We start from the raw sequence: 10,449 nt of genomic DNA, 5'->3' as shown, positions 1-10,449 counted from the left end.
CTCAGAGGCTGTCTTAAGGCCCAAGCTAATCTCCTCCCCTTCCATCCCTCCAGGCTCAGCCTGTCCAGCCCCCCACTGCAGCGTCTGTGTCCTGTCCCTACTCCTGGGACTCCTATAGGATCATCCTGCTCATCTGCTTGCTCCCTGTGCGTGCAAGCTGGTAGCAGACACATCCTTCACAGCAGCAGGCAGCTCAGGTCCAGCCCCCAGGCTCCCTCCATCTGCTCCCTGCACTCCCCCACGGGCCTGACCTGAGACACAACCCTTACCCCTAACCCCGCCCCTGCCCTACCACCCCAGCTTACTCAGTCTCCTTTGCCACCCTGCTGTGCCCATCTCGACTTACTGGCAGTTTTCTCTGCCTTTATTCAGCTCTCTCTCACACTAGGAGCCTGGCCAGTGTCTCCCAACCACTTGTTTTCCGAGTGCCCAGACAGCTTCCCCCAGGGCGCTTACTCAGGCCCTGGCTTAGTTGATCAGTCTGTCCCAGGAGGAACTTGCCTTCCCTTGTTTGCTGCTGTACTCTCTGGTTCTCCAGAAATGGCGAGGGCAGTTTGCTGTCTTAGGACAACTTGACAGTAAACCTGCTCCAGGCCACTGTATCTCAAAGAGCTAGAGCCACCAGCTGCCTCCGAGAGAGGTTACCCGTTCACATGCCAGAGGACCAGGAGTTTTGGAGTGGTGTTGGAAACTTGGGTTGGTTAGTTATTGGCTGACCAAGTCATTTTTAGCTTTTCTCATACTTGAACCTTTTATCTCGAGATCCTGTGCCAGCCGGTCAGCCCGTCCCTTCTCACGGAAATCAGGCCACAGGTGACGGCGGGCACCTCCACGACACCTCGCCCCAGCTCCGGGGCGATAGCACATACTGGGCGATCTACAGCACGAAGGCCTCCGAGGCCGAAGACCCCCTCATACTCAACAGTCTTCAAGGATGCTGGGCAACCTTCGCGTCCTAGCACTGCTGACCAGGTAAACGAGGAACTGGAAGTCGTGGTGGGGAAGTTGTGTGCGCTGTGCAGGCTACCTTGTCCTGTCCCCGGGTCAGGGCGGTTTCTCCAGGACAGTGATGGCCAGCAGCCCGGCTTGCTCCTGTCCCTAACCAGGTCTGATAGATGATCAGTTCTCCTAGTGAAAAGCAAACTCAACTCCCTGAAAATATTCCACAGCAGATCTCATGCCCATTTCAGTATCTTGTTACATGAAGATTGGTTGCTTGTAATGCAGAGTTAGACCAACAGACATGCTGAGGTTTTCCATCTGCTTCCCAAATGGCCACAGTGGTTGGAACTGCGCCAGGCAGAAGCCAGCAGCCAGGAACCCCTTGCTGGGCACTCACATGGGATGGCAGGGGCCCAAGCATTCAGATCTCTTCTGCCTTCCCAGGTGCACTGGCAGGGAGCTGGATCTGAATAGGAGCTGGGATACCAGCTTGCAGTCCACCAAGGGATGCTAGCTCATGGTGCAGTGAGTGAGGCTACCACCTGGGACACCTATGCCAGTTAGTTCTGGCTGCTCCACTTCCAGTGCAGTTACCTGCTAATGCACCTGGGAAAAGAGCCATCTGCTTGGGCCTGCCACTCACATGGGAAGTCTGGATGGAGTTCCACACTCCTGGCTTCAGCTTGGCCCAGCTGCTACAGCCATTAGAGGATTGACCCAGAGGAGGGGAGATTGATCATTCTGTATCTCAACCTCTCCTTCTCCTGTAACTGGATCATTCAAAAGAATCTTTTTTAAAAAAATAATAAACCATTGTACAGCAATGCCAGCCACTTCACATTTCAGTATTTCAAGACTTACAAGTTAATGCTATAATTTTTTCACTTGGGAATTGGAGACAAGCAGCTCTACGGAGAGCAGCCCATCTGTTGGTCCATGGTCAGGCTTGGGCCAGACAGAAGCTGAGAGCCAGGAGTGTGGTTCGGGTCTCCTACCTGAGCCATCACCGCTGCCTCCTGTGGTCTGCATTAGCAGGAAGCTGGCAGCAGGAGCCAGTGCTGGACACTGACCGTGGGCACTCTGGGTACGAAACGGGCATCTTCACCACTGGCCTCCTGCTGAGAAAAGGCTTGTTTTGTCTAAAGAATTTTTTTTGGAAAGTCAGATTCATAGAGAAAGATCTTCCATTTATTAGTTCACTCTCCAAGTGGCTACAACAGCTGCAGCTGAGCTGATCAAAAGCCAGGGGCTTCCTCCGGGTCTCCCACGCAGGTACAGAGTCCCAAGGCTTTGGGCCGTCCTCTGCTGCTTTCCCAGGCCACAGGCAGGGAGCTGGATGGGAAGAGGAGCAGCTGGACACGAATTGGCACCTGTATGGGACTGCAACACCACAGCGTTGTGTCTGCTGCTTTCCCGTGTCTGTCAGTCTCCAGGTGCCCCTCTGCTGTTGTTCTGTCCTCCCCTATTTCCTGGAATGTGCCCATTCTCATTGGTGTTAGGTGGAACATCAATGTGGCTTTTATTTGCACTTTCTTAATAGCCAGGGAGCCTAAGCATTTTTTAAAATGTCTATCAGCCATTTGAATTCGTTCCTTTGAAAAAAATGCCTGTTCACTCCCTTACCCACTTTTCAAACAAGACTGCTTAAAGATGAAATACGAAAGAGGAAATAAATGGTGGGGCCAGCACCACGGAGTGGCAGGACTGTCCTATGCCCGTGACACTGGCATCCCCTACAGGCACTGGTTCGAATTGCAACTACCCCACTTGCAAAGCAGCTCCCTGTTAGTGGACTAGGGAAGGCAGAGGAGCATGGCTGAGTTCTTGAGCCCCTGCACCAATGTGGAAGATCCAGAAGAAACTCTTGGCTTAAGACCAGCGCAGTTTCTGTCGTTGTGGCCATTTGGGGAGTGAACTAGCAGGTGAAAAATCTGTTTCTCCCTCTTTCTATAAATGTTTCTTTTCAGTAAAAGGCAAATCTGATATTAAGCAGGCAGTTTACAGAAAGAAGAGACAGAAAAAGGTCTTCCATATACTGGTTCAAGCCCCAAATGGCCACAATAGCTGCAGCTAAGCCAATCTAAAGCCAGGAGCCAGGAGCCTCTTTTGGGTCTCCCACACAGGGCAGGGTCCCAAGGTTTAGGGCTGTCCTCCCAGATCATAAACAGGGAGCTGGATGGGAAACAGCAGCGCAGATACAAACACATCCATATGGGATGCCAGTGCCCACAGGCAGATGATTAGCCAATTGAGCCATCGTACTGGTCCTTTCCCCTCCCCTATCCTCCCACCCCTCAAAAAAAAAGACTCTGGCCCACCGACAGGGCTGCTCTAAAACACTGACCATGACGTCCCCACCTTTGGGACCCTTCTGGCATGATGAAGATGTGTTCTCTGGTCGTCCGGTGGTTAGTGACAAGTCTGTCTCCCCCGGGTCTTCATCCTTGCTCAGGAACACCTCATCCCGAACATGAAAAATTCAAACTGTGTGGGCCTCGGTCTCCTACAAGCCCTCTGAGTCAGGAATAAGCCCGCTGGTCTGAGTGGTCCAGCACATCACCCAGCAGGCACAGTAGGTATCTAGCCAGGACCCCATGAGCATGTGACTGAGCAGGCTTTGGGTGGGCAGCTGTCGGCCAGCGTGGGAGTTGGCATCCAGCAGCCCTTCCAGCCCCTGCCCCGGTCCACTTTGCTCAGACTGTTTCCTGCAGAGGGAGTTGTCGGCTTGCTCCTTGTGGTAGCTCAGCTACCTGCCTCTGAAGTCCTTAAGGACAACAGACGTGGTAGAACAGAATCGGGGACAGAGAGCACGTTTTACCACTGAGATCAGGCTTTGCTGTTCTGCCTTCCACGTTTCCCTCATCCTGAAAATCTCATTTCCTGAATCTCTTGGTCATTATGTCAGTCGCTGCTTAACCTCGTCATTTACTGCGTCCGCTGGACAGAGCAGGTGCCGGAGGCTCTGCGCCCTGGCGCGAAGCTCCCGAGAGCTGCAGCTGTCCCTGTCCCGAGAGCCTTGTGGCTCACCGAGCTCCCTGCTGTTGTCCCAGGCCGCCTCTGGCTCAGCCGGCGTCTCAGACGGCAATGGTGACTTGCGAGAAAGCCCGACAGGTGCCCTTGGTTCCCGGCAGATCACAAGCGAGATGGCACGGAATGTGAGCAGAGCCGCGCAGGGTGTGCCAGGTCCCAGGGAACTGCAGGAAGCCTGTCAGGTGCTCCAGGGGCTGAGGACCTTGGGCTCCAGGGTCTCTCAGCCCGCGCAGGTAAGCCGGGGGGTGGGGGGAGTGATGTGGCTGGTGCCTCAGATGCCCATGTTGGGAGGTGTTCAGACGGCAGGTTCCTAACTCTGCCAAAGCATTTAGAGGTGCTGGGTCTGAGAGGTGACTGGAGAAGTTGAGAGAGGCCCCTGTGTGGGATCCTGTGGCCCCGTGAGAAGAGGAGACCGGGCAGGCATGGGGGTACAGCATGGGATGTGCACCCCCAGCTCCTCTCCACATGTCACAAGTGGGTGAGTTCCTGCCCTCCATGTGGGAACCTGCCTGAGTTCCCAGCTTCCAGCTCTGCCTCTGGCCCGTCCTGGCCCTTACAGGCATCTGGGGGAAGGAAGCGGAGACCAGGTCACAGGCACGTTTTTATGCCAGCACACCTAAGTGAACATAGCGTTACATTCCCTGGATATTTTCCACTCGTCTGCTCTTGCAGCCAGCATAGCCCTGAGCATCCCTGTGCCTGTCTTTGCAAGGATTTCCTGGGGATACAGTGCTGGAGGTAGAAGGGACGGGCCATTGTGCCTGCAGGAGGCAGGCCAAATCGCCCAACATCCATCCCTCTCCACTCACACCTTTGCCCGTTCCAAAGTCAAGGTCACAAGCAGGGAAAGGACATTCCATTGGTTGCCAGGGAGGCTGAGCGTCCTGTGCCTCCCCTCAGTCGCTTCCTGGTGCCGCTGGTTCACCCAGAGTCGGGCCAGGACTCCCTCGTGGGTGTCGGAGACCCAGGAATTAGTGCCTCCGCCTGCGCCCTAGCAGAAAGCTGGAACTGAAGTCCAGGCACTCTGATCTCATAACCCCTGCTCCGGGCACCGCCTCCCACTCTGACGCGCCCTCAGGTGTCTGCCTTGTGATGTCCCCAGGCCAGGATTATCCATGCACTGATTGATCTGCATGAGCAGTTGCTGGAGGACCCAGACCCCTTCCAGAACAGCAGTCTGGCTGTCTCGATGCCTGCGACCTCCTGTCCATTTCAGCAGGAAATGAGGGAAGCCGGAGAAGGAAGTTGGCAAGGACATGGACAGCTGGTGCGTACAGGGTCTGCAGGTTGCCAACTCTGTGCAGAAAATTTTTTCCACAAGAGATTTTTTTTTAAACAGCGTGTAAGGGTAGACAGAGCTCCTGCCTGCCAGTTCTCTCCCTGCGCTCTCACCAAAGCTGACCTGAGACAGCTGACTGGCCCGGAACCAAAAGCTTATGCCAGCTCTCATCTGGATGACAGGGACCTGGCAGCATAATACTGCACTTGTCCACATCCCGTGCAGGTGGAGGACGTCCTGGAGATGGCCCTGATGGCTCTTGGGAAGCTCCAGCAAGCATTTGTCCAGCAGAACCAGGTGTCCGGGTCTGCTGTCACCTTGACCACCTCCTCTGCTGCTGTGATGCTGAGCAGGTGAAGGGGAAGGGCGAGGGCTGCACCTTAGGCTTTGGTCTTCAGAGGAGCCTGCCATTCCACTCCCGCACTCCCCCCGTGTCCGCAGCCACAACGCGTCCACGTTGCCTCTGAGCTCCTTCGCTCTGGGCGGCCCGGCACCGGTGAGGCTGGGCTTTCCCTCGGCCGCGGCTCTGGAGGAGCTCCTGGAGAGGCACCCAGGCGTGGACGTCCAGGTGAGGGCATGTGTCCGTCAACTGATTTGACCAGACCAAGGGGGAGGGGGTAGGATCTTCTGGAAAGACCCGGTGTGGAGCTCAGAGTGTTAAATCTTTCTGGACTTGACGGTGTCTGCACTGCAACTTGAGTTTACGCAAAGCTGGGACTGCCTGCTTGACTCGGAGAGCACACCAGCTGCTTGCAGTGCTTTCAGCAGTTACCTACAAGATAGGGAGTTTTGTTGTCTAATGCTGAAGAGTTAGTTGCTAGCAAAACAGTAGTAGAAACCTGTTAAATAATTCTGAGGGTTCTAACATACGCCTGTAACCGTTGCTCATTTATGTTATCATGCAAAATGCTTCATCTGAGACGTTCAGGAAAATCTGTTTTAAATTCTGACCCCTGCTACCTTGCTGTCTATTGGGGTCATATCTAATGTGTAGTGACGGATGGAACTGGGCTTGTCCCTGTCTCAGGTCACAGGTCTGGCGTTCAATCCCTTCGAGGATTTAGATGACAAGAACATCGTTGGGAGCGTGGGAACAGTGTTGCTAAGCTCTGATCATAAATTACTCCATGTCCATGGCTTGATGGAAGACATTGAGGTACGAACTGAATCCTAGAGAACAGGATGGTCTGGAAAGCGAGCTGATGGGTTCATGGCGGTGCCATCGTGTTCCCATTAATGTTGTTAACGAAGAACTTACATAGAGATAAGCCTTTACCCTTTCCAAAAGGTGTTCTCGGTCTGAGACTTAATGTAACTCACATCGCAGCTAATCCCTGACACTGTTACCTGCTGATATTCAAACAGGAAGACCTCAGGCCCACATGGTGGCAGAGCACGCTAACCCTCTGTCTGCTAGTGCCAGGATCCCACATGGGTGCTGGGTTGTGTCCAGCTGCTCCACTTCCCATCCAGCTCCCTGCTTGTGGCCTGGGAAAGCAGCAGAGGATGGCCCAAAGCCTTGGGACCCTGCACCTGTATTAGAGACCCAGATGAAGCCCCTGCCTTTGGAGCTCAGCTCTGGTCTTTGTGGGCATTGGAGGAGTGAACCAACAGATGGAAGACCTCTTTCTGTCCCTCTTTATGTAAAAACCTGTGTTTCCAATAAAAATAAATTGATGAACAACAGGAAGGCTTGGGAAGCGTCCTGACTTCTCCCTCCGACGTGGCAGGAAGCCATCGCTGATGAACCCCTGGTTCCCCGCACCTTGTCTTGCCCTACCTAGATCATGCTCTGGAGAAACAGCAGCCTGGAAACCCACCCCACCAGCCTCAACCTCAGCAGCAGCCGCTTCGTGATCGCGCTGAACGTCACCTCCACGGACAAGACCCTGCTCGTGAGCCTGCAGCCCGAGGCGCCCCTCTCCGTGTCGCTCCACCTGGGCTTCCAGCAGCCGCCCGAGCCCACCAACTCCCCCCACAACATCACCCTGCCCAGGGACCAGGTGTGGCAGGAAGGTAAAGCCCCAGCCAGATGCTGGACATCCGTGTGGACGTGCGTGGGGGCGCCATTTTCATTTAGCTTGATAAATGTTCGTTTATCAAAAGAACGATTCTGGAGCCAACACCATGGCCCCTTGCGGCGCTGGTTCAAGTCCTGACTTCTTTGCTTCCAGTCCAGCGTGCTGCTAAAGCACCTGGGGAAGCGGCAGGTAACCCCAGTGCTCGGGCCCCTGTGCCCACTGGGGAGACCAGACGGAACTCCAGGCTCCTGGCTTCAGCCTGGCCCAGCCCTGGTCATTGTAGCAATTTGGGGAATGAACCAGAGGATGAAAGCTCTCTGTCTCTCCTTCCCTCTTTGTAACTCTGCTCTAAAATAAACATGATTTAAAAATAAAAAGAATTCTTCACATTTCCTTTTATGGGGGAAGCGAAATCTTTCATTTGTGCTTTCAGGTTTATTTACTTGAAAGGCAGAGTTACAGAGAGCGAGAGAGAGAGATCTTCCATCCAACGGTTCAGTCCCCCGATGGCCGTGACAGCCGGGTGAGCCAGGACTCGCAGCCTCATCTCTCACATGGGCGCAGGGGCCCCAGCACCTGGGCCATCTGCTGCTGCTTTCCCAGGCACGTTGAGATTCAGCATTGTAGGTGGCTTATCCTGCCGCACTGCCATGTCAGCCTTCTCATCTTGCATTTTAAAAAATTAAAACAGTGCATCAACATGAAGCAGTCCAAACACGGCCTTGCGAATGAAAGGGGGAAAATGTGCAGTGTTGTTCAGTGAGAAAAGTACGATCCAAATTCTAACCATGAAAAGCAAACTAGGAACAGGAATACTGCACCGGGAGGACTCCAGGCAAACCCTCTTTGTTGTCCCCAGATGAGGAGTACACTTGGGTGCTGACCCCCGAGAGCCTGCAGTACGGGACAGGCACCTACTACATAACCGCCGTGTTGGAGGGGGACACACAGGGCACCCTGGTCTCCGTGGTGACAGCCGTCACCCAGTGTTACTTCTGGAACAGCCACGAGAGGGCGTGGAAGAGCAGCGGGTGCCAGGTAAGGGGCTGGGCTGAAGGGCTGCTAAACGCAATACCCCTGCCGTCCCCCAGGGGGCAGCCCAGAGGCTCAGCCGGGGAAAGGGGGAAAGAGCCGCATTGCGAGGGTCGTGCTGCAGGGGGCGCCGGCGTGCGCCGTGGCTTTGCAAGGGCGAACGTGGTAGTTGTAGGTGCGGTGAGCAAGCCGGCATGGAAGCTTAATGTCTGCAAGCACTCAGTAAAACGAGGGGACCAGCATTATGGCGTAGAGGGCTAAGCCAGCACCTGCAACCCACACAGCCCCTGTGGGTCCTGGTTTGAGTCCCAGTTGCTCCACTACTGTCCCAGCTCCACTTGGGTTCCTGTACTCCACGTGGGAGACGTGGAGGAAGCTCCTGGCGTCAGCCTGGCCCGGCCGTCTGGGGAGTGAGGCAGTGCATGGCAGCTCTCTGACACTCTCCCTCTCCCCCTTGTTGAAGTATCCCCCCCTGAACTGGGCGCCCACGGGTTAACCTGGTGCCTACGAAAGGAATCGTCATAATGACGGTATCTTGCACCACTTTTCCACAAAACCACAGAATTGGTGGCTTTCGTTTATTCACTGAGATTTATTAAGTGCCAGCCTCCATCTGCCAGTGAATTCCACGGACTCCCCCGGGGGCCAGGGTTCGGCCAGCACCAAAGAAGGCGGGAGCCAAGAAAGCAGCCCAGGTCCGTGGGCCGGTGTGAGGGGCTGAGCGCTGCCTCGCAGAGGGGCCCATCAGGAACATGGAGTTGGGGCCCGGAGATAGGAACTGAACCAAGGTCCTCCCAGGAACCAGCAGCCTGACATCGTGCCTGCTCTCCCACTGACATTCTTTTAAAAAGATTTGTTTTTATTGAAAATGCAGATTTTTGGGCCCGGCGTGGTGGTGCAAGTGGTTAAGGCCTTGCACACCCGGGATCCCATATGGGCGCCGGTTCTAATCCCGGCAGACCCTCTTCCCTTCCAGCTCCCTGCCTGTGGCCTGGGAAAGCAGTCGAGGACAGCCCAAAGCTTTGGGACCCTGCACCCACGTGGGAGACCCGGAAGAGGCTCCTGGCTTCGGATCGGCATAGCATTGGCCGTTGTGCTCACTTGGGGAGTGAATCATCGGACGGAAGATCTTCCTCTCTGTCTCTCCTCTCTGTATATCCGCCTTTCCAATGAAAAAAATAATAAAAATAAATCTTAAAAAAAAAAAAAAAGAAAATGCAGATTTTTTTTGGGGGGGGGGAGGAAGGAGAGACAGAAAGATCTTCTGTCTGCTGGTTCTCTCCCCAAGAACCACAACAACCAGAGTTGAGCTGATCTGAAGTCAGGAGCCAGGAGCTTTCTCTGGGTCTCCCACACGGGTGCAGGGTCCCAAGGCTTTGGGCCGTCCTCTGCTGCTCTCCCAGACCACAGGCAGGGAGCTGGATGGGAAACAAGGCCTTCTAAGGATTAGAACCAGCAACCATTTGGCACATGCAAGGCTAGGACTTTAGCCACTAGGCTAGCAGGCCGGGCCCAGGTTGTCTCCCGTTGGGACAGACATGACTGACGAAACGGTCTTCCTCACACACCCCTCCACGCGTGTGCGTGTTAACGTAGAGCCGGAATCGCAGGAGGCAGAGGCGGCTGCTGCAACTTTGCTGAGCATTATCCGGTTGCTCTTGTCATTGGCTAACCCAGTGGTCACAGCCACCAGCCGCTGGGCAGCCTGTTTGCCGCATGCCTGTCCCCCGTGTGGCACTGCCCAGCTGTGACGTCCCGGATCTGATTGCAGGTCGGGCCGCGGAGCACCGTTCGCAGGACGCAGTGCCTCTGTAACCACCTGACCTTCTTCGGCAGTGACTTCTTCATCCTGCCCAGGACGGTGAACGTCCAAGACACCGTCCAGCTGTTCCTGCGCGTGAGCAGCAACCCTGTCGGGGTGTCGCTGCTGGCCGGTGTGCTGGCCTTCTACGCGACCCTGGCTCTGTGGGCTTGGAGAGAGGACCGAGCGGACGCACGGAAGGTGCTGGCGCTGGGCTCCCAGAGCCTTTGCCACGGGGGCGGAGTGTGTTACCTAAGATGCCAGCAGACAGCATCACCCCAGGGAACAGAAATGTGGCAAGATAGTCCTTTAAAATTGTTTGTCATTTGAAAGGCAATATTAGA

General features: G+C 55.0%; 1 protein-coding gene across 1 annotated transcript in view; it reads left to right on the top strand.

Moving 5' to 3' along the window:
* The first annotated feature begins 3,287 nt into the window (after positions 1–3,287).
* PKD1L3 (polycystin 1 like 3, transient receptor potential channel interacting) overlaps positions 3,288–10,449 on the top strand; it is a 28,865-nt gene continuing 21,703 nt past the window's right edge. Inside the window, exons 1-9 of the mRNA XM_040982165.1 lie at positions 3,288–3,350; positions 3,993–4,097; positions 5,066–5,239; positions 5,477–5,604; positions 5,693–5,819; positions 6,279–6,407; positions 7,036–7,267; positions 8,132–8,310; positions 10,076–10,306. Of these exons, the coding sequence (XP_040838099.1) occupies positions 3,288–3,350; positions 3,993–4,097; positions 5,066–5,239; positions 5,477–5,604; positions 5,693–5,819; positions 6,279–6,407; positions 7,036–7,267; positions 8,132–8,310; positions 10,076–10,306 (1,368 nt within the window). The remainder of the gene's footprint in view (positions 3,351–3,992; positions 4,098–5,065; positions 5,240–5,476; positions 5,605–5,692; positions 5,820–6,278; positions 6,408–7,035; positions 7,268–8,131; positions 8,311–10,075; positions 10,307–10,449) is intronic.

The sequence above is a fragment of the Ochotona curzoniae genome, unplaced genomic scaffold (genome assembly GCF_017591425.1).
Source record: "Ochotona curzoniae isolate NIBS_2020 unplaced genomic scaffold, NIBS_Ocur_1.0 contig_3622, whole genome shotgun sequence".
Lineage (NCBI taxonomy): Eukaryota > Metazoa > Chordata > Mammalia > Lagomorpha > Ochotonidae > Ochotona > Ochotona curzoniae.
The sequence above is the reverse complement of the archived record's forward strand: the minus strand, read 5'-3'. Positions and strand labels throughout refer to the sequence as shown.